At 38.8% G+C, this 24,743-nt stretch overlaps 1 protein-coding gene across 6 annotated transcripts in view; it reads right to left on the bottom strand.

Annotated features, from left to right (window-relative positions):
• The window catches only part of ASH1L (ASH1 like histone lysine methyltransferase), a 193,922-nt gene that overhangs the window by 149,715 nt on the left and 19,464 nt on the right, over positions 1 to 24,743 (bottom strand). For 5 of the 6 annotated variants that reach the window (XM_078078563.1, XM_078078561.1, XM_078078559.1 and 2 more), the window contains one exon: positions 14,858 to 15,378. In XM_078078563.1, coding sequence (XP_077934689.1) covers positions 14,858 to 15,277 — 420 coding nt within the window. In that variant the 5' untranslated portion in view covers positions 15,278 to 15,378. Of the gene's footprint in view, positions 1 to 14,857; positions 15,379 to 16,066; positions 16,086 to 24,743 lie in introns of those variants that run through there. The other variant, XM_078078562.1, reaches the window with a different exon arrangement.

The following is a 24,743-nucleotide window of genomic DNA, read 5'->3' as shown; positions in this document are numbered from 1 at the left end:
TATTATCTTGTAAACCAATTACACACACCTCCATTGCAATGTTTAGAGATAGAAGGTTTATGGAGAATTTGGAATGTTGCCACTACATCCTAACAAAAAGTAAAAAGCTTGGGACTCCTGGGTGGCTCAGTCGGTTAAGCGGCTGCCTTCGGCACGGGTCATGATCCCAGGATCCTGGGATCGAGTCCCACATCGGGCTTCTTGCTCAGCAGGGAGCCTGCTTCTCCCTCCCTCTCCCTCTGCTTGTGCTCTCTCTTTCAAATAAATAAAATCTAAAAAAAAAAAAAAAGTAAAAAGCTTAACAAACAGAAAAATCAACAAGTTTTCTTAGATCCATATTGGAAGTGAGGTCACAGGGCAAACTACTACTGACGCCCAAATTGGAGTGACCGACAGAGAGTCCTAATTCACCAGAGCAGAAAACCAGGAGCTGAAACATTGGTGGGAAGTAGTACCGGGGTAGCCCTGAATTGTAACCGGCAAACTGTGAGAGGTTTAATGCACAGTCTGGGAGCTGAAAACTCCAGGAAGAATCAGCCACTGCAGTCCCCCACACTTTTCTGAGTTTTAGCTCCTGCATTTGTCCCCGGTTCTCACAATGAGAACCCCCCCCACCCCACTACTTCCCACAGGAGGAGGGGAAAAGGAACCATTTTGAAATAGGTCAGAGAATTCTATTTACAAGGTCTGCCCTCAGGAGATGCTATTAAGCAGAGCCTAACCTGTTAGAATTAAACAAAGCCTAACTGCTCTGGGGGAAGGGAAACATCCAACTTTAGCCTACTCTAGCCATCCTGTCCTACCTCAAGAGGAGAGGGGGAAACGGGAGAAGCATTTATGAAGTTCACAGTCTAGAAGTACAGGCTCCCTGAAAGACTGAGGCCTAATCACAGGACTAAAGAACACCTCCCCTCCCCTCATACCTTACCACCACATCACTAAAAGTCTGTCTATTTACAGCAATTCCTTTTACCCAGTACATTATGCCCACCCACCTATCAAGAAAAAATTACATGACATACTAAAAGACAACACAGTTTGAAGACAGAGAAAGCTTTAAAATCAGGCTCAGGGCACCTTCGTGGCTCAGTCGGTTAAACATCTGACTCTTGGTTTCAGCCCAGGTGGTGATCTCAGGGTTGTGAGATTAATATGCTAATTGATAAAGCAGACCGCATGTGAGAACAGATGGGCAATGCGAGCAGAGAGGTGGAAATTCTAAGAAAGAAACAAAAAAAGTTCTAGAGAACAGAAACACTAAAAAATGAAAAATGGCTCTGATGAGCTCATTAGCAGAGTAAACATGGCTGAGGAAAGAATCTCCAAGCTGAAGGCTATCTCAATAGAAACCTCCAAAACTAAAAAGCAAGAGAAAAAAGACTGGAAAAAACCAGGACAGGAGATCCAAGAACTGTGGGACAACAGTGTAACATTTGCATAATGGGAATACAAGAAGAAGAAAGAGAGAAAGGAACAGGAAAAATATTTGAAACAATGACTGATAATTTCACCAATTTAATACCAGCCACCTAACCAAGTTCAGAAAGCTGAAAGAATAATAAGCAGGATAAATGCAAACAAAACAAAACAAAACAAAAAACCCTATACCTACACACATCATTTTCAAACTATAGAAAATCAAAGATAAAGGGGCGCCTGGGTGGCTCAGTCGGTTAAGCATCTGCCTTGGGCTCAGGTCATGATCCCAAGGTCCTCAGATCGAGCCTGACATCAGGCTCCCTGCTCAGTGGGAAGCGTACTTCTCCCCGTCCCTCTGCCGCTTGCTCTTGCTCTCTTCAAACAAACAAACAAACAAACAAATATTAAAGAAGAAAAAAGGAAAAAAAAGATAAAGGAAAAAATCTTGAAAGAAGATAGATGGGAAAAACACCTCTCCTACAGAAGAGCAAAGGTAAGAATTATATCTAACTTCTTCTTGGAACCATGCAAGCAAGAACAGTGGACTGAAATTAAAGTGTTAGAAGAAAAAAATCACCACTAGAATTCAGTACCCTGTGAAACTACCCTTTAAAAGTGAAAAAGAAATAAAAGACTTTCACTGACAAACAAAAATTGAGGGAATTTGTATCCAGCAGACCTGCCTTGCAAGATGTTCAAAGTTCTTGGGGCGCCTGGGTGGCTCAGTTGGTTAAGCGACTGCCTTCGGCTCAGGTCATGATCCTGGAGTCCCTGGATCGAGTCCCGCATCGGGCTCCCTGCTCGGCAGGGAGTCTGCTTCTCCCTCTGACCCTCCCCCCTCTCATGTGCTGTCTCTCTCATTCTCTCTCTCTCAAATAAATAAATAAAATCTTTAAAAAAAAAAAAAAAAAGATGTTCAAAGTTCTTTAGAGAGAAGGAAAATGATAGTTCAGAAACAGATCTACATAAAGAAACGAAGACCACTGAGGAAGGAAAAAGTGAAGGTGACATATAAGCTTTTATTTTTCTTATTATTAATTGATCTAACAGATAAGTCTGTTTAAAATAATAGCAACAATGTATCTGACAAGGTATGTTTTTATATATATGTGTGTGTATATATACATATCCTTATATATAAGTGAAATGAACAATGGCGATGATACAAAGGAGGAGAGGGAAGAATTTGGGTTATTTTGTTATTATAACGTACCTGTGAAGTGACAGTGTTATCTGGAAGTGGACTTGGCTTAGTTGTAACTGTGTATTGCAAACTCTAGGACAACCACTAAAAAATGTAAAAAGGTTTATGGACAAAATTTTCCCCAATGATAGTAAGAAACATAAGTTACTCATAAAATTATGTTAGAAATTAGAAATATCTGGCTGGCTCAGTCAGTTTCATAAAATCCCTAGGTTTTGTTATCTCATCATATAAGGCCCTTAATTCTGATGTCTCCCCAAAAGTCTTCTACACAGCTATATCTTGAAATTAATTAGCAATGTGCACTTTATGGAGCAGTCTGTATGTGAGCATCTCTGGAGTGATTTATGGTCATTAAAATGAAATAAAAGATATGAATAGGCTACCATAAAAAGCAGCATGTGAATTAGCAAGTCAGTGTGATGATATTTAGGCTTAATTCCCTGGAACTTAAGGAAAGCTATGCCTTCTTTCAATTTGATTCAATAATGACTTTTTCCATTAGTAAGATTAACAATGAAATGAGAAATATTCACATTTACCATACCTCATTTTGTACACCATTCAAACAAACCACGATACAGACTCAAGCAGATAAACTTAACATCCAACACTTTAAGAGAAAGTGAATTGCTCAATCAACCAAATGCAGCACTGATTAGAGAAGTTTCTACTACAAAATGAAAGAATTGAGGATGAACCTGATGAAACTGACTCTGATAGTCTGAATCTTCCTAGTATATTTATAGCAGTCTTCACAGTGCAATAGAAGAGATCTGCTTTCCCCTCCATTTACAGGAGCAGATGCTTCCATAATGGACGATATTTTGGGAAAAGAGTGGCATCTTGTTTTGTCTCCAAGGCTTAAGACAGATCATTGCTGTCCCCTTAGCTGTTTGTGTATGTAAAGGGAGAAAAGAAGGCTTTACTGAAATGTGAAGATCCACGAGAATTTGCATAACAGCTACTGCCATGGAGAAGCTGGGCTCTGTGCCAACTGTTCTCTTCTCTACTACAAAATAACTAGCTCAAGCAGCTTCCAAAATAATCAGTATGAAGGTAAGACAACAGAACTCCATTCAAAGCAGGACCTGGAGATAACCTGTATACCATCAGGTCTTCTAGCTTGAATAACTTTTGTCAACAAGAACATGGGAGTGGAAAAGAAGCGGCGGGATAATATAGACTTGTATTCTGGACCTTTTCATAAGTTGGTACAAGAAAGACTACACACTCACAGATGACACTTAACTCACAAGGTGCAGGTAAGATGAGAGAAATGTGACCTCCTATTCCCTGGATAGAGCTAAGGAGCCAAAAAATGAAAAACTGGTTAAAAAGGGGAGAAAAAAAAAAAAAGGCACTGGGATAAACAACACCTGACAGCAGTAATGATAAAACAGTGTCACTTGGGCTCATCTTGTACCATCTTTTAGTGGAGGAGTCACTAAGATGTGTTAAATGCTTTGAAAAGGTGTTTGACCAATCTAAAAATGTTTTCTTAAACTAAGAACCTAATGTGGGGTTGTTTTTGAATGGAGATATTGCAGACAGCTTAGTTTGGTAAAATAAAGAAAGGTTTTGTTTGACCTATTATAAGATGAATGGGTTTTCTAAGGGTAGTCACCAAAGTTGTGATTTCCCAGGAAATTCATGAAACAGCCACAGGTAATAACACTAATTTCTTAAAAGTAGCAAACTATAGATTGTTTTAAATAGACCTAAAAGTTTTAACACACACTTTTAGTAACTGAAAGGAGAAAATATTTATGAGTATTTCAGTTAGGAAAATATATGCAAAAGCACCATCTTAGAGCTACAGAAAACAAATCCTCTTATTCTCGAGCTAAATGTGAAGGGGTATATTTTTGGTGGTGGTGCTGTTTTTTTTTTTTTTAATGCTTACTGATCTTAACACACAGTTCATAATCTTAATGACTTATTTTTTAAGCATAGTTTGTGATCCTTAAATGCAAAAACTAAAATGGTCACCTCAAGGAGCATTCATTCACTAGTAAACAAAAGAAACTAATAATTGCACTATAATGTGACACATGTTATAGAACAGAAATATATGCAATGGAAGCACAGAGGTTACAGCTCAGGTAACCTTTAATAGAACTGGGTGACATGTAAGCCGAGTCTTCCTACCCTCTCATCCTATCTCCCTTCTCTATTGCATATGAAATTTTTTTCTTTTTGCTTTTATTTAAGAACTTAGTAACAAATTTATTTTTCTGATTTTTCATGTTTATGTTAGCTAATTTACTTCTTGAGATTGCAGCTAAGAGAAAAATGTGTCACCAAGTACGTGTAGGAGAATTTCCAGTTGTCTGGTAATTCCTAGTGGTCACAATCAACAAGCAGCTTAAGGAAAAGTGACCAAGCACCCTTTGCCTCTGGTTGCTAATTGTAAGTGTCTGTGATTTTCTCAGCAGTCTTCCGTAGCTCCTACCCATGCGATGAAGGACTAGACAAAGACTAGAGGATAATCACACTCAGCAATTTGGGCAAAAAATAAAAAGGTGGGGTTCAGAAGCAGGTTCTATCTTACTTCATTGCTGTTACTGTGAAAAGTTACTACTGAATTCTGCAACTGTTAGGATCATCTTTCTCCATTCACATATATTCTGAGGTGTTACTAATTCCAGGTAGCTTGGCTAAAAATAGCTAAAATATTCTATTGGGCGCCTGGGTGGCTCAGTTGGTTAAGCGACTGCCTTCGGCTCAGGTCATGATCCTGGAGTCCCGGGATCGAGTCCCGCATCGGGCTCCCTGCTCGGCAGGGGGTCTGCTTCTCCCTCTGCCCCTCCCCCCTCTCGTGTGCTCTCTCTCTCTCATTCTCTCTGTCTCAAATAAATAAATAAAATCTTTAAAAAAAAAAAAAAATAAAATAAAATAAAATATTCTATTGTACATATCTACCATCTGTGCATTTGGGTCAGAATGTCTCTGCACACCTCCTAAACTCTGACTTCCTAACACAGTAGCAGAACATTTTACTGCAAACTTGCACATACTTGACTATGAGATGTTTTCCAAAACTGATGGTAAAATATACATAGTAGATAAAAAATTGGCTGTTAAAAAATGAAGAGTAGACAAAGGCCCAAATTTAATAGTTCAGAACCTATTTTGTTTAAAGAGTGAGTAGTGGTTACTATTTCACTTTACCAAAGTTACCGTTTCTGACATCTTTGTTCATATTATCTTCTTCTGCTAACCTGTATAATTGCAATTTAGATAATAGACTCTGGATAAACTAAAGCCTTAGGAACACCATAAATCCAGCTTGAAGACCCATATCTACACTAAAGGGTGCCAAGGAAGTCACAGTTAACATGCAACCACCCACCCATTCCCTTTCTTTGTAGGTCTTCACCCAATCTTACATACTTCTCTTAACTCCTGACATTAGGTACTTGCTGGTATAAAGTGATACTCATTTATAACAAAAAGACAAAGGTTATTATATAGATCTTGGATAATATCCTCATATTTTCCCACCTTTTAGTTGTGAGGGGAGAGGGGGATATTAGACATACAACAAGTTTCCTTTTCTTCTGGAAAACGAATTCTTAATTCTATGAAGCAGAATTCCATTATGAAATAGTTGGTTTTAAAAAAAAAATCTTTATACAAACCAACACCACAAACGGTCACATGGAGCTTTGCCAGCTGTATCCTGAAACCCCAATACGACTCACTTCCCCTCCCCCTTTAATAGTTAAATCCTTGCAACTCATCCTTAAACCTGATCTCTAATGCCACCTGCTGTTGCAGTTCTATGTGCTCAAGAAGCTGCACCACTCTGCCTCAATATTATTCCTGCTTGACTTTCCTGCATGAAAGACCAAGGGAATTCACTATTAACAGATCTGTAAAATAAAATTCAAGTACTATATCTTGGTAAGGTTTAACATTACAGCTATAAAGGATAGGGCTCCTACTAACTACAACTATAAATAATTCCAAATTTCTCAAATAAAAAAAAACTTTCCAAAAAAGCAATTTTAACTTTAAAATGTTTCCTCTTTCGGGCGCCTGGGTGGCTCAGATGGTTAAGTGTCTGCCTTCGGCTCAGGTCATGATCTCAGGGTCCTGGGATCGAGTCCCGCATCGGGCTCCCTGCTCAGTGGGGAGCCTGCTTCTCCCTTTCCCTCTGCCATTCCCTCTGCTTGTGCTCTTCTGTCTATCTCTCTGTCAAATAAATAAATAAATAAATCTTCAAAAAAAAAAAATAAAATGTTTCCTCTTTCTAATATAAAGTACAACCACAAAATTTTAGAACTTTAAAAACAAAGAAAAAAATCCTTAAAAACAAACGGGTATGGTCATGCAATTTTTTAAAAATTTTATGTTAGAAGCAACACTACATGGTTTAAAAATCAAAACACGGGACGCCTGGGTGGTTCAGATGGTTAAGCGTCTGCCTTCGGCTCAGGTCATGATCTCAGTATCCTGGGATCGCCCCACGTTGGGCTCCCTGCTCAGTGGGGAGACTGCTTCTCCCTCTCCCTCTGCCTGCCGCTCCCCCTGCTTGTGCTCTCTCTCTGACAAATAAATAAATAAAATCTTTAAAAAATAAATAAATATGGGGCACCTGGGTGGCTCAGTCGTTAAGCGTCTGCCTTCGGCTCAGGTCATGATCCCGGGGTCCTGGGATCGAGCCCCGCATCGGGCTCCCTGCTCCGCGGGAAGCCTACTTCTCCCTCTCCCACTCCCCCTGCTTCTGTTCCTTCTCTCGCTGTCTCTCTCTCTCTGTCAAATAAATAAATAAAATCTTAAAAAAATAAATTAATTAATTAAAATTAAAATTAAAACACTAAGTCGAAACAGAGAAGAAACTTCAACCCAAGATTTCTTAAGAAGAAAATGCAGACAAAAAATGGAGTTTCCCTAAGTTTTGAGTGCAACACGAAAAAGCAGAACATGTAAGTACCCCAAGTAGTCCTCCACTCTGTATTTTCTCAGGACTCACCTACTTTAAAGGGCTTTCAGATTCTTATCCTGTATCACGACTGACAAACCTGTGAGACATGCTAGCTGTGCCTCTGCCCTTGTATTTACTTTGCTCCCCCAAAGCCCCTCTCTCTTTCTAGCAAATTCTAACAAAGATGCCAATACCTAATTCTGAATATGAACACCTCTATAAAGCTTTCCTTGCATATTCTCCACCCACCTCCTCTCAATGATTCTGTGAATTCATAAGTACTCTGTATTTTTATTATGGAAGTTATCACATGATAATAACCTGTTTACTGCACAGGATAGGCAGTATTTATTTTTTATGCCAAATATTTTATGGAGAAACAGATAAATCAAAGAATACTGTGAGGCTAGACTAGAGATTATGTCTAAAATTAAATGAAAGAAAACTTGATCTTCCTTTGTGAAAAGTACAATTATTAGTAACATAAGTAATACAAGTAAATATAAGTAATGCAAGTAAAATATTAATCCCTTGACCAGTTACCTAAAGTATAACAGATACGGGCGCCTGGGTGGCTCAGTCAGTTAAGCCTCTGACTCTTGATTTCGGCTGAGGTCATGATCTCAGGGTCGTGAGATCCAGCCCCACATCACACTCTGCGCTGGGCATGGAGCCTGCTTAAGATACTCTCTCTTCCTCTGCCCCACACCTCCTACCCCCGGCGTGTGCGCACTCTTTCCCTCTCACTCTGGGGGCAAAAAAAGGAAAGAAAGAAAGAAAAGCCAAAACCTAGGTAGTATCTAACCCACTTTTTCCTCAACACTTCATTTCAAAACAATTGGGATTTGTGTGCAACAATTTAAAAACTGCTAGGCAAATTAGCTATACTAAGCAAGAGCTGAGATACTATTATTATTATCTGTATAGTTTCTTATTAAAGAAACATTAATCTATCAGTTCTGTAATTTAATAAAATCTCAGACCAAAAGGAATTAATTAGAATACTTGGACTCATGTGGGTTTTAATAACTCTCCATAAAAATCACTTCACTGAAATTCAAAATCACCTCTTCAATGAGCTGTTTTCTAGAGAACCTATTACATCGGCACAGGCGTTTCTTTTCCAAATAGAAAACTATCTTTTGGAGGAAAATTATAATTAGTGCTGTAAATTTTATTTATAATCCACTGTGCTCATTAAATCCACTCAACGAGGCTAAAATGACAACGAATAAACTATTCACTGGCAAAATGTCAGTCCACATAGTACTAGAGGTTCAATGCTCTGTGACCTAAATTGTAATCAGTGTATAGTGGTATTGAAATAGACCCCAATCCCATTAAACTCAAGTTTCAGTTTTAATCACCGGCCACAGGAAACAGATATTTTGGTTATTTTTCATTTGTCACAAAAGCACCTTTTTTTGGCTCAGTAACCTAAGTAAACTGGGATCACATGTAACTGCACATACATGCTGCACAATTCCAAAGCTGGAATTTTGTTTAAATGACAGAAAGGAAGGTACCATTATCTCTTCTCCTTTTAAGTTCATGTGTAATAAATGCAGGTAAATACTATGACTTCCACCTCTACTCTTATTTTCTAAAATGCTGCTACAGAAGAATGAATAGACCATTCTGACAACTTATGAAATGACAGACACCACATGAAGTGGCAAGACAACAAAACCCAAATTTTTATAGGAAATTTTTTTTAAAGATTTTATTGATTTATTTATTTGACAGAGAGAGAGATTGAACACGAGCAGGGGGAGCAAGAGAGAAGAAGGCTCCCCACAGAGCAGTAAGCCCAATGTGGGGCTTGATCCCAGGACCCTGAGATCATGACATGACCAGAGCCAAACGCAGCCACTCAACCGACTGAGCCACCCAGGTGCCCCTTACAGGAAATTTTTTAAAAAGATTTTATTTATTTATTTGAGAGAGAGTTAGAGAGAGCACCCGCACAGTGGGGGATAGGCCGAGGGAAAGGGAGTCGCTGACTCCCCGCTGAGCTCAATGTGGGGCTTAATCCCAGGAACCTGAGACCACGACCCGAGCCAAATCAAGAGTTGGATCCTTGGGCGCCTGGGTGGCTCAGTTGGTTAAGCAACTGCCTTCGGCTCAGGTCATGATCCTGGAGTCCCGGGATCGAGTCCCGCATCAGGCTCCCTGCTCGGCAGGGAGTCTGCTTCTCCCTCTGACCCTCCTCCCTCTCATGCTCTCTGTCTCTCATTCTCTCTCTCTCCAATAAATAAATAAAATCTTAAAAAAAAAAAAAAAAAAGTTGGATCCTTAACCGACTGAGTCACAAAGGCACCCCAACTATTTATATTTTTTAAGGGGGGAGGAGGGAGACATATGTATTTGCCTGTATATAGATAATATATTTTTGGGAGATATTACAGACTCTAATGTTGGGAGTTATTTTCCTGGAAGATTCTTTGCACCAATTTTGGTTCCAAAACAACTAGTTCTTGGGGTGCCTGGGTGGCTTCTCCCTCTCCCTGCCTCTCCCCTTGCTTGTGCTCTGTCAAATAAATAAATAAAATCTTTAAAAACAAACAAACAGGGGCGCCTGGGTGGCTCAGTCATTGGGCGTCTGCCTTCGGCTCGGGTCATGATTCTGGGGTCCTGGGATCAAGCCCCACACTGGGTTCCCTGCTTGGTGAGAAGCCTGCTTCTCCCTCTGCCTGCCACGCCCCCTGCTTGTGTTCCCTCTCTCGCTATCTCTCTGTTGAATAAATAAAATCTTTAAAAAATAAGTAAAAATAAAATAAAAAAATAAAAACAACTAGTTCTTAATGAGGTATTATTTTCCAAGTGTAAATGTAAACCTGAAAATGTATTCAATAAACATATCAGTTTTCTTCATTTTGATTGAGAAACGGTTGTTCTGCTTAATCGTTATCACAGTTGGTAAGGGGTTATCATGAGATTGTCTAAAAAGGGATTCCAAAATAGATTGACTCAGAGGGGGAGAAAGATAATGACAGTAACAATATTTCATTGTTTCCTTTTTTCTCTCTTAAATTCTGAATCATAGGAGTTTATTACCTAATCAAATAATATTTTCTGGTCCATTATCCATACTCTTACACATTTTATTTTATATATTTTTAGTGGGGGAGGGGCAGAGGGAAAAGGAGACTGAGAATCTTAAGCAGGCTCCACACACAGCATGAAGCCCGCCACCCCCCACGGGGGGGGGGGGGCCCTCAATCTCTCCACCAGAGATCATGACCTGAGCTAAAATCAAGAGTCTGATGTTTAATTCACTGAGTCACTCAGGTGCCTCTACACATGACATTTTTTATAACAGCTTCCCATGTCCAAAGTATCTCTTGCTGTCTGAATTAGTTTCTGAATTCAGAGACCAAGAATGATTAAAACCCTGAAAAAAACATAGAGGAAAATCTTCAATAAACTGGATTTGACAGTGATTTCTTGGATAGGACACCAAAAGCATAGGCAATAGAAGAAAAAATAGATAAACCGGAGTTCATCAAAACTGAAAACCCTTGTGCATCTAGGACACTGTCAAGAGAGTGAGAAGACAACCCACACGGGGAGTTAGTATTAGCTAGTCTTACATGCAGAATGTATAAAGAACCCTGAAAACTTACCAACAAAAGAATAGCACAATTCAAAAAGTGCCATACCAATTTACTCAACACCAGCAGTGGATGAGAGAGCCTGTTGCCCTAGATTCCTGCCAACACTCAATTATTATTATCATTAATATGAAATTTTTCAGTTTTGCCAAAATGTAATATAGAAAGGTCTCAAAATTACTGAAACATAAACCAAGTACACTTCACACCAAGTACACAGCACTGTAACTCAGTATCTTTAAAAACATATTAAATCTAAAAACATATTAAAAAATACATTACAAATACATTTAATAAAAACAGAATTAGGACCCTTAAAATCTTTAATATAACTTTAAATAAAAGACATTAAGAGTATCATCCTCTAATATTTTCTCAAAAGAATGAACTAAACTTCACACTCCAGTTATTAATGTCCTAGTTCCTAAACAATGAACTGAAATTTTTCATAAATTAGTGACATATTTGAATCCCTCTAAATAAAGAGTTCATGAGTAAACTACCATAAATTTAACAGTATGTCACATAATTCAAGAAAAGGGAAAATTTCACTCATGGAACTGAACTTGGGTTTTGCTTTTAAAAATTACATAAACAGGGGGCGCCTGGGTGGCTCAGTCGTTAAGCGTCTGCCTTCGGCTCAGGTCATGATCCCAGGGTCCTGGGATCGAGCCCTGCATCAGGCTCCCTGCTCCGCGGGAAGCCTGCTTCTCCCTCTCCCACTCGCCCTGCGTCTGTTCCCTCTCTCGCTGTGTCTCTCTCTGTCAAATACATAAATAAAATCTTTAAAAAATAAATAAATAAAAATAAAAATTACATAAGCAGTTTAAAAAATTAAACAGTTAACAATCATTCAGTACTAATCATAACAGCAAATAACTTATTTTTTCAGAGGGCCTTGTTTTTGCTCTCTGAATACTGCTGAAAGAAAAATTCTATGTAGAGATAAAATATATGATCTATATTTGTTTTTATTAGGAATATAAGGCCTAATATTTGCTTTATCTTTTATTTTATTTTTTTAGGGAGGGAGAGAGGGAGAGAAAGAATCTTAAGCAGGCTCCACGCCCAGCACAGAGCCCCACATGGGGCTCGATCTCACTCTGAGCTGAAATCAAGAGTTGGACACTTAACTGACTGAGCCACACAGGTTCCCTGTAATATTTGCTTTAAAAGCAACACTGACAAACCCAACTACTTTTGAAGAATTGGGGGTAAATGTTGCAGTTGCATTTAGTAAAGCCTTGTTTTAAAATAAATAAAGTGCCCACACTTTCTTAAAACTACCAACATGACTCGTAATAGTCCCTCTTTCCTTCCTTGGCCAAGGATGCTTAATCTTTTTAGAGTCATGACCTCCTTTAAGAAGCTGGTGATAGCTATGTAAAAACACAAAACTCTATACTGATTGTCGCATTGTGAGGACAACCCCACAGGCCAGCATCCTCCCAGGGACCGCAGGTTGTGAAGCTTTACATCAGGCTGTAACAAGGAAAAGAAAACATTCACAGGAACCTGTCACATGCCAGATGCTTTATATAAATTTAATTTTGTATACAACCATTGAAGATAGGCATTCATAGTCCCACTATAAATGAGAAGACTGGAGACTTTCACAAGGAAGGAGACCTTACAAACTCTTACATTGTTTTAAGGAAAAAGGTCTACATAAAAATCTCTTTCAATCAACCTTATGAAAATCCTTGAGTTCAGCAGGAACAGATACCCTCATGAGGAAAATAAGGCTCAGGGGAGGTTACTCAACTTAGCAAAGATTCATCCAGTTCATTTTTTCAAGAATTGGTACAATACCCGTTTTTTTCCTGGCTTCTAATCTAACTCATTCACAGTTCATTTTATCAATAAAACATCCCAAACTACTTTACATGTCTATAATCTTTGAAGAATAGCAACTATTAAAAATTTCTGGATGCCACAGCAATTTGAAGAACAAAGAGCCTGCATCATTATGGTTTCTGGTAACATGCAGAAAGCACATGAATTTGATGTTAAGTAATTAACAGTAAAAATTGTTATTTCACACAGTCAGGAATATTTCAAAATTTTAGCCAAAATGTTAAGCCAATTCTTTCTAGCTAGATCCATTGTTTTACTTATATATACAAATAATTTAAATATGCACGTGGGCATGTATGGTGCCCATTGCCTGAAATTAGATATTGTATGAAATGGCTAGGGGCACCCGGGTGGCTCAGTCGGTTAAGTATCTAGCTGCCTTCGGCTCAGGTCATGGTCCCAGGGTCATGGGATCGAGCCCCACGTCAGGCTCCCTACTCAGCAAGGAGCCTGCGTCTCCCTTTCCTCCCCACCCCACCTCCACTTGTGCTTTCTTTTGCTCTAATAAATAAATAAAATCTAAAAAAAAAAAAAGACAAAGAAAAAAGAGAAATGGCTAAAACTTGCGGTCAACACATGACCTAAAACAAATTTAATATCCTTTTTTTTTTAAGATTTTATTTACTTATTTGACAGAGAGATAGAGAGAGAGCACAAGTAGGCAGAGAGGCAGGCAGAGGTAGAGGGAGAAGCAGGCTCCCCGCTAAGCAGGGAGCCTGATGTGGGGCTCGATCCCAGGACTCTGGGATCATGCCCTGAGCCGAAGGCAGAAGCTTAACCGACTGAGCCACCCAGGTGCCCCACAAATTTAATATCTTTACTGCACAGAATAAATAAGGTTAAGAAAAATTAGTTTTTTAAAAAGATTTTATTTATTTATTTGAGAGAGAGAGAGCGGGAGCACAAACAGGGCAGGCAGCAGAGGGAGAGGGAGAAGCAGGTTTCCCGCTGAGCAGGGAGCCCGATGCGGGACTCAATCCCAGGACGCTGGGATCATGACCTGAGCCAAAGGCATTCAGCTAAACTGACTGAGCCACCCAGACGCCCTGAAAAATTAGTTATTATATTTGGATAGCCTACGAGAAAGAGGTGACAATTTTTAATGTATCAACTTGCTTTATGAAGAGTGACAGGAATTAATCCTTGTATTAAACAGTTCATTTTACAAAAGCTTTCAACGTATGGGGCGCATAGGTGACTCAGTTAGTTAAGCTTCCGACTCTTGATTTCAGCTCAGGTCATGATCTCAGGGTTGTGAGATCGAGCCCTGCTTAAGATTCTCTCTCTCCCTCTCCCTCTGCTTCTGCCCCTCCCCTACCCCTCACACTCTCTCTCTCCTTCTCTTAAAAAAAAAGAAAAGAATGAAAAACCAAACCAAAGCAAACCAAACACAAAAACCCACAAAAGCTTTCAACATATGGTAGTTAACTGGATCCTTACAACCACCTTTAAAAGGTAAGTGGTATAATCATTTGACATCTTTGAGCCTCAATTTCTTCCCTGTTAATCTGTCTATAACAATGCTAGTAAATAGGAAGGTGAGATTCAAATGTAGGAAATTCCTAACTGCAAAGCCAGTATTGTTTCCACTATCACATGCAGGAGTAACAACATAGGTATATCCCATTTCAAATGTCTGCCATACAAATACACATGCATTCACGGTCATGCTATCATGCACGTCCCTGACAAGCCTCAGAGCCTCTTGTAGTCTCACAAAACGGACTACTTGGAAATAACAGAGATTAAAATCAAACTTCCCGTAATAAGTATGAAAGTTGGATAAAAAATTAATAAAGAAATCCAAGTAATGTCAACAATTCTACTCACCCGTTTTGAAGGACAGTGCTCATTCTTCTCATCTGTCATCTTCCCACTTTTAAGTGCTTTCCTTGGGTGCTTGATAGTTGTTTTTATGGCAGGTCGACATACATAGTTCTCCAAGTTCTTTGGAGGTTTTTTAGTTCTCTTAGCCTGAAGGCCAATTTTCAATTTTAAGTTTCCCTCTGAAAAGTTTGTTTCTTTCACTGAAAACTGTTGCTGTGCATCAGTCAAACCATCCTCCTTCCCTGCTTCGCTGTTTCTTTCCCGATTCCACTTGCGAAGGTCCTCTTCCTCCTTTGTGCTGTTCTCTAGCTCTCCTTCTCTCTTGCTGACCACTGTGCCAGTACCGATGGCAGAGGGACTCTTTCTTGAAAATCCTTCAGAGTCAGAACCCAATCCTAACATAGCAGTATTTCTAGGGTCCATCACAAGTGTCTGTTATTGCCAAGGAAGCTTAGGGAAATTTTACAGAACTGTGTTCCATAAAAAACAGGGATCTCCAAAACTTGCATCCAGCATCTCTTTCTCTGCAGGATAAACCGTAACAAAAATTCATCAGAAAAGAAAGCAACTATTGCTTAATGTGAAAAATGGGTATAAGGGGAGAGGGGCAAGGAGGTCAGGAAGAATCCCAAATCACAGTTATAACTAACCAAAATACAGTACAAAATGAACTTAAATTAATTTAGTTATAAATAAATTTAAAATTTTAGAATAAGCTTATTATTCTACAGATATCATAAACTACTTGTATTAATACATGTTATGGAGTGGTTTTAGTGCTCCAACCTTTTTTAAGAGGTTTCGGGCTTTTCAGGTTAGGACTCTTAGGCTGGAATTATCTCTGCTGCTGGTGTACAATTAAACTCTGAATTCATTCACTCATTCATTCATTCAAAAATATTTCTAAGCTCCTATCATGGGCCAGGCATTGTGCAAAAACCTGGAAACACAGTACTCAACAAAACAGACCCAGTTCCTAAATTTACAAGACTTATACTCTAGTGAAAAAGAAAAACACTGAAAAATTGTTATATAAATGATTTGTAACAATTGATATAAAAACTTTGAAAACCAGAAATTTAATTTTACAAGTTTTCCTAATAGTGAATAGTCAGTTGGCATGCTTTAATTCCCCAAATCCATAAATATTTTTTTCCAAATTCATAAAATATTTTTAAATGAGCAAATTATTATTTTATAAAAGATACACACCTTACCTGTGAATCTGAATAATCTACACAGGGCAACCTCCTTCTCATAAATAAAGATCTTCAGGAAACCAGATTACCATATAATCAGAAGGCTGACTAGCAAATATAAAACCAAAACAATTCACTATTCTTGAAGATTGATAGACTAGTTTTTATTCTAAGCATATATCCAATCAAGATCCAGGACAAGTATCTGAAAAAAGAAGAACAGCCTATTCCTTAGAACATTCCATTTATGAAGTAGAATATTTCATAGTTTAAACTACGTGCCTGAAGACTTTTCTTTCCAACAAGATTGTAAGATTCTCAAGGACAAAGATCATATAACTATTTCACAACTTCTACAAGGAATGTAAGTAAAATGCATAGCCCAATGCCTGGCAACACAGCAAGGGTTCAAGAGAAGGTACCAATAATTAATTATTATTACTAAGAGTAGCAGCATATTAAGTATTCAGTAAATACTGGCCAATTGACTAAACTCTTCAGTTTGTTCCCACTCTATTCATTCACAAAAACAGCCACAACGGTAATCTTCCAATCAGCTCACTCTAACAATTCTTGCTAATGCTTCACAATAGTTTTCAAGGCTGTTCATAATCCAGCTCGTTAAGTATTCAAACTTGCTTGTCCTTACTTCCCAACACACATCCCCTATGACGTCGTCAATTCAGTTTCCTTTACTGTCCCTAACAAATCATGTTTATTTTTGCTTCTGTGCCGTGTGCTTTCTTTCCCTTTAAAAGTACAAAGTCCCGGGGCGCCTCGGTGGATCAGTCAGTTAAGTGGCTGCCTTTGGCTCAGGTCATGATTTCGGGGTCTTGGGATCAAGCCCTGCGTCAGGCTCCCTGCTCAGTGGGGAGTCTGCTTCTCCCTCTCCCTCTGCCCTCCCATGGTCGCTTTCTCTCTCTCAAATAAATTAATTGAAAAAATAAAAAAGTACAAAGTCCTATCTTGTCTGAGATGGGTTCATAATCCTGAAATTTAAAACTCTGAGAACCAGAAGCTTTTTCATAATTCACTAAGGACAAAACCTGACCAGACCTGATTTGGATCCATTTTGGTCTTAATCACCACAATTTTTGTGAATAGTCATACATTTCAATGCAAAAGTATTACTGTGCTTGATGAAGGAGTGCTACTCTAAACACCACTGTGGAAGTAACCCAATCTAGCAAAAAACAAATTTTTGGATGATGCTTTGTGGACTTACGTTTTAACACTTACATTTAAGCTTGCATTGACCTGATCCTTCCCTGAATACCTATTATCCATATAGGATCACAATCTGAGTAATCAGCTTTTTTCCTCCTTCTTCCAAATTTGTCAACTACATCCCCAAATAATTACAGTGTTAAGCTTCATGAGGGTAGGGACCTCTTCTGGCTTGTTCACGACTATTTTTCCAGCACCCAGAATGATGAACAGCACATATATTAGTATCCAATAAATAGCTGAATGAATGAATTTTAAGGCCCCTATAGCTTCTAACATAATATCTGGCATTTAGAAAATGTTTCTCCTCTCCTTTCTTACATGAGTTCACCTTCTGTTATAAGAGTCCTATATACAAGTTTTATCTTATATGTTTATTATATGTATTTCATAGAGGTAGTTTTCTATAAACTTACTACATTATCTTAATCGCACTAGTAACAGCTTCAAAATTATATCTTATACCTCCTTCTGTCTCTGTACCATCAAAGCTGGTCTAAGAAAAATCATGTTCACTGATCTCACTTTACATTCCTGAACGCTAACCTCAACTGGACCCTTAGTGCTGAAACCTATTTCCCTAATCTGCCACTCTCCCACACAGCTACTTGAAGTCACCTCCACCCTCACTGATTTTGCTTCCAATCTGATGATGGCAGTAGAAACAATCAGAAGAAAACGGCCACAAGCCCCCACTATACTGACCCACCTCCTGTGTGTCTGTTCCTATAGAGTCTGCCTTCCCTGCTATCATAATACAGTGGGGCACCTGGGTGGCTCAGTCGATTAAGCATCTGACTCTTGGTCTCAGCTCAGGTTTTGATCTCAGGGTTGTGAGCCCAGGCCCCATGTTGGGCTCCACGCTGGGTGTGGAGCCTGCTTAAAAAGATAATAATAATTAAAAAATACATATATTTCCAACCCCTCCACTTGAGCACTAAAACCTACCCTCTCCTTGCCTTCTCAAGAGCTTTATTAGGGCAACTATCCTTTCTCCCTTGCATCATCCATTTCTCATTTTTCCTCTGGATGATACCAATCAGCATGAAAACATACTACAATATTTCTTATCTAAGAAAACTCCTCTTGACCCCGTATCTTCTACCAGCTTCCCATTTCTCTGTCCCCCTCTTATAACCAAACTTCTTCAAAGGGCAGTCCATTCTTGCCATCTCTAAATCCTCACCTTTTTTCTCTGGAATGCACCAATCACACTTTCACCACCACCTCTCCAAATAAACTGCTAGTCAAGGTCACTAACATACTCCATGCCACTAAGTACACCAGTCAGTTCTTAGTCCTCTACTTGACCTAGCCACAGAATGTGACACAGCGGAACAGCCCCATCGTCTCTGCACTGACTTCCAGGAGCCCTCTCTGGATTCTTCTGCCTTACTGGCTAGTCAACCTCAGTCTCCTTTACCAGTTTTTCCTTTCCTCCCTGAACATTAAACACTGGCGCACCCCAGGGCATGCTCTTCCCTTCCCCATCTACACTTACTTGCTAAATGACCAAATCCAAACTTTTGGCCTCAAATTCCATCTAACATTGTTGATTCACAAATTTCTATCACTAGATAGACGCCAGGTGGGACCTCTTCCTCGAACTCCAGAATCCTATATCTAAATGCCTACCTGACACACTGCCTAGATGTCTACTAGACAGACACCGCAAGTTTAGCCTGCTTAAAATCAGTTCATCTTCTGCCTCATCCCCCCCAACTGTTCTTCCCACAGGCTTCCTCATCTCCTCATAAATAAATGCAACTCCAGCTAGAAATATTTAGGCTAAAAATTCCTAATCACCCTTAACTCCTTTCTCTTTCTCATGCCTCACATGTCCATTTAGTCAGCAGTCTTCTTTACCTTCGAAATACACGCACATTCTATTTCTCGCGAATTTGACAGCTACCACTCAGATCCAAGTAATAATATGTCACCTGGACTACTGCAAAAGTCTCTTCACTGGCTCGCTCCTTGCTTCAGCCCTTTGTATCTCTTTATTCTCAACTCAGCAGCCAGGTGATCCTTTAAAAGCTTGTGTCAGATCATGTCATTCCTGGGCTCAACACCCTTTCAATGGCTTCCCACCTCACTCAAAATGGAAGTCAAAGTCCTTACAATGGTCTAAAGGCCCTATCTACTCTGCTGTACAATCCACTCTACCTCTCTTCTACCTCTTACCAAACTCCCCACTTAGTTCCAAGAAGGGGGGGGTGGGCAGCAGAGGTCTCCTCCTTCTGTTTCTCAAAGTAAAATACTCCTACCACAGGGCCTTTGCAATTATTATTCTGCCTGACTAGAACACTCCTTCCCCAGATAACTAACTGCACGATTTGCTCTTTCACGTCCTTCACCTTTACCTAAATGTAACCTTATAGAACAGGCAATCTCTGACAATCCTTTATAAAACTGAAAAACACTTACCGCACCATCTTCTTCTAACACTCTGTCCTGTTTTATTTTTCTCCATGGCTCTTCTTACCATCTGGTGTACAATGTATTTATTTATTATGGATGTCTTTCCATTGGGATGTAAAGTGCCCCCAGGAAATGGATTTTTGTCAGTTTAGTTCAATGTAATGTCCTAGCACCTAAAACCGGACCTGGCATGTAGGAGGTGTTCAATAAGTATTTGAATTAATTGCATGTCTTTTCTGCGATGTATCTTACTGGCTTTAATTTTTTATTTTCTAGTCATTTTCTCCCCTTTCTTTCTTCTTTCTTGTTTCTTATTTATCTATTTTTAAGTAGGCTCCATGCCCAGTGTACAGGCCAGCACAGGTCTTGAACTCACGACCCTGAGATCAAGACGTGAGCTGAGATCAAGAGTTGGACACTTGGGGCACCTGGGTGGCTCAGTAGGTTAAGCATCTGCCTTCAGCTCAGGTCATGATCTCAGGGCCATGAGATCAAGCCTCGAGTCTGGCTCCATGCTCAGCAGCTGAAAATTTTCCCCCTCTTCCTCTGGCCCTCCCCCCTGCTCTATGCCATTCTCTCTCTGTCTCTCTAAAATAACTAAATACATCTTAAATTAAAAAAAAGAGTTGGACACTTAATCAACTGAGCCACCCAGGCACCGCATGTTTCTTAATTTTTAATACCCATCCTGGGTTTCATATTACTAGTGGTGAACTAATATACCTGCCATGTATTTTTTTGGTTAGTCATGAAAACAAATCTGTCCTAGAATAAAAACAAATAATTTACATAGAAACAACTGCTTCTATATCCATTTAAATTTCCCTACATTTTTTTCATAATGAAGGAATCCAGAACTCTTCATATATATATGTATAAATGTGAAGCAGAACTTCAGTATTTCCTCCAAAGAACTCAAAAGCATTTTTACCAGCACTTACTTACTTTTAACACATTCCAAAGAAGGGTTTGGAGAGCATGATTCTCTTCATTTTAAAATGAGAAAAACTGAATCTCAGTGACACAGATTATTATATAAATATCAACAAACTAAAAAAGAATTAATTTGAAAACACTGATCACTACCCCAGAAATGTATGTAAGAATAGAGAAATATGTTTCCCTAACTTGATCAAAGAGGAAAAAGAACAGTATGCCTAAGGGCATATTTTGTGAATCCATCTAGGCAGTGAGACTGGAAAAGCATGATTGGCAAACCCTACATACCAAAATTTAAGTGTTTCTAGTAAAGATAAATCCAAATTCTGAAGATACTTCACAACAAAGAATGCTTTTTATCTGCTAAATGTAAACTGCTTGAAAACCAGTCCCTACACCAGCTGCCAGAATTCTGATATTGAACTCTGAAAGCAGTATTCTTTGTGAATGATACTCTTTCAGCTTTTGGAAAGGTATCTATATAATCTAGGTTTTCCATCCAGGGACAAGGATGCCATGTTGTTACACAATGTATTCTGGTTCCTACTACAATATATTCAAGGCAAAATATAGTTCCAAGGGGAAACACAGAACTAAGACTGCTAGAATCTCTTTACTCTAAGAGACAAATTCAACATTCATCTCACATGCAACGCTGGGATTTACAGGATATCTTCAAATCACTGAAACAATCCAGAACAGTCTAGTCCAAATTCAAGGGAAACTAACACTAAATCTATATCATGAAGCCCTTTCACTGAGATCATTTTAGCTGTGAACAAGCTTTTTAGAAAATTACTAATTACTAGGGTGCCTGGGTAGTTCTGCATTCAGTGGGGAGTCTGCTTGTCTCTCTCCCTCTGCGCACACATACGCACTCTCTCTCAAATAAATGAGATCTAAAAAAAAGGAGAGAAAATTACTAATTGTATTAATAGGATATATACATTATATCAACACAAGGCATGATAATCTTTTTTTTTTAGATTTTATTTATTCATTTGACAGAGAGAGAGAGAGAGAGAGAGCGCGCACAAGTGGGGGTGGGGAGCAGCAGGCAGAGGGAGAGGGAGAAGCAGGCTCCCAGCTGAGCAAGGAGCTGGATGCCAGGCTCCATCCCAGGACCCTGTGATCATGACCTGAGCTGAAGGCAGAAGCTTAACTGACTGAGCCACCCAGGTGCCCCAAAGCATGATAACGTAACAACATATTAGATACTACCTATAAATATACAAAATAAATCACATTTCATAGTGATTTATGAATGCTCTATTGCTATATATTCATATATTATTGCAATATGACAATACCTGGGCAAGCAATACAAATATAAAACTTTTGAACAGGAATTGCTCAAACTTGTTTTTACCTCATACCCTATTCCCTCTATGAAGTGATGACTACTACCCACCCACACCTCCCATACTAATCTCACATCCAATTAACAAACAACGGATCTGATAAAAATAAACAAATTCACTGTTAACACAGTGCTCTGGTCTGTGAGATACCAAACCATTATGGAAAACAATTCAACTAAGTTTGGAGACCATTTTGTGTACATACCTTTTCTATCATAACAGGTTGGAAGGGAATAGGCATACTTTGATAAAACACTATTTAGCAAGGCAATATAAAATCAACTATGTATTTTTTATTTAATTTTTTTTTAGATTTTATTTATTTATTTGACAGAGAAAGACACAATGAGAGAGGGAACATAAGCAGGGGGAGTGGGAGAGGGGAAGCTGGCTTCCCAGAGCAGGGAGCCCGATGCAGGGCTCGATCCCAGAACCCCGGGATCATGACCTGAGCCGAAGACAGATGCTTAGACTGAGCCACCCAGGCGCCCCTACTATGTATTTTTTAAAATACTGCAAAACTGAGTCCTTCCAGTGGAATGCATTGGTTAAATTAAAAAAAAAAAAATTACATACCTAAAAATTTACTGACCTCTTATATTTGCAAAGCTCTATGCTAATGTTATACAGATTACCTCAATTACTATTATTATTCCATTTTTAGAGATGAAAAAACAAGTTAATAATCAATAAAAGCTTGAGCCCAGGTCTGTCTGGTTCCTCTCAATACTATGTTACGCTGCCTCCCAAAGATCATTTTCATTCCTGGTCTTACTACTCCTGTTACATCCAGCATACTTGCTATTTGAAACTCTCGCTTGTCTTCTATGATCACACATTCTACTGGCTCTCCAACTACCTCTGCAACCATGATTATCATTTCCTTTATGCATTCATCATCCTTAATCTATCCCTTCATTCAATGAATATTTTGAGAGCCTAAAATATGTTTTGAGAATTGTGATACCCACTGTAGAAATAGTTATAAATAATTCAATATGGTCCTAAGTCTTATGAACTTTAAATTTTAGAGCAGATAAATGACCAATTATTTATTTATTTATTTATTTAAAGATTTTACTTATTTATTTGACAGAGAGGGACACAGCGAGAGAGGGAACACAAGCAGGAGGAGTGGGAGAGGGAGAAGCAGGCTTCCCGCAGAGCAGGGAGCCCGATGCGGGGCTCAATCCCAGGACCCCGGGATCATGACCTGAGGTTAACGACTGAGCCACTCAGGCGCCCCTGACTAATTATTTAAATATGTGATTATAACTTATAATAAATGTGAAGGTATTGAATATATGAGGTAGTATATCAAGGAAACTTGGAGGAACAGGGAATATATCTTAGAAAAATAATTAACTTTAAGCTGAGACCCAGTCTGAGTAGGAAACAACCAGGCAAAAGAGGCATTAGGAGATACTTCAAAGGTGTAACTGATTTGATTTTCAGCAAGATGCAGGAAAGGAGGGAGAGAATTGAAAACGTAAGCAACTGGTGAATTGTATGGTAGTACTATTTAGACATTCCATCAACAAATTTACCAAGTGACCATTATGTAACAGGAACTGGGGACATAGCAGTGCAAAAACACAAAAATCCCTGCCCTCATGTGGCTGACATTATAAAAGTTGTCTACTGGGATGAGATTAAGAGTTCAGTAAGTATGTTAAATTTTAGATGTCTGTGAAACATTTAAGTAGAAAGGTCAAGCCGACAGCCAGGAACACATGCACATATGATAAACACAGAAGGAGGCAGTATGATGACACTCTATAAACATATAATAGAGTTCTACAATTTTTTTTTCAACCTGATAAGAAAGATATTTTATATTAACTCTAATACGTAAGAATAACTGTTCTTTCTTTTTGGGTAAGTACATTTATCTAAAATTATCACATTGCAGATTGAACAATGTTGGCAGATTTTTAGCTTAAGTATAGTTTGTCTCATCTGTGATAAATTTTTGTCTTCTCTGTGGTCCTTATCAAACATAGTAAGAGACTGTAATCATTACTCTATTTCTCAACAGTAAGAAAACAGATATAAATTAACTATATAAGATATTAAAAAATTACAGCACAGTACGTATCTTAATTTGCCCTAGCTTTTATACTCTTTAATCATACATCTTATGGATGACCATCCTATTTCTTAGGATATATCATATTAGCTAAGTAAGCACAGTACCACCAGTTGCTCAAGTCGGAAACCTGGCGGTCATCCTTGCCTCCTCTCACTCCCCTATTCCCAACGTGACCCTAACACCAAAACTTGTGAATTCCACATAAATAATTTCTGATTACACCCAGTTCTAAGTCCACTGCCATTCTGTCCAAAACAACAACAAATCTTACAGAGAATATAGCAGCTTTCTAACTTCTCTGCATATCCACCTTGTTCTCCTCCAATCCCTGCTCTAAGATGCAGCTAGAAATATGATTTAAAAAATAATCTGGGGCGCCTGGGTGGCTCAGTTGGTTAAGCGACTGCCTTCGGCTCAGGTCATGATCCTGGAATGCCAGGATCGAGTCCCGCATGGGGCTCCCTGCTCAGCAGGGAGTCTGCTTCTCCCTCCGACCCTCGCCTCTCTCATGCTCTATCTCATTCTCTCTCTCAAATAAATAAATAAATAAAATCTTTAAAAAAAAATAAAAAAAAAAAAAAAAAAAAAAAAAAAAAAAAAAAAAATAAAAAATAATCTGATTATGTCATTTCCCTGCTAGATTAAGGGAG

This window comes from Halichoerus grypus, chromosome 7, assembly GCF_964656455.1.
Source record: "Halichoerus grypus chromosome 7, mHalGry1.hap1.1, whole genome shotgun sequence".
In the NCBI taxonomy this organism is placed as follows: Eukaryota; Metazoa; Chordata; class Mammalia; order Carnivora; family Phocidae; genus Halichoerus; species Halichoerus grypus.
Note: the sequence above shows the minus strand (reverse complement) of the source record. Positions and strands in the feature narration are given on the sequence as shown.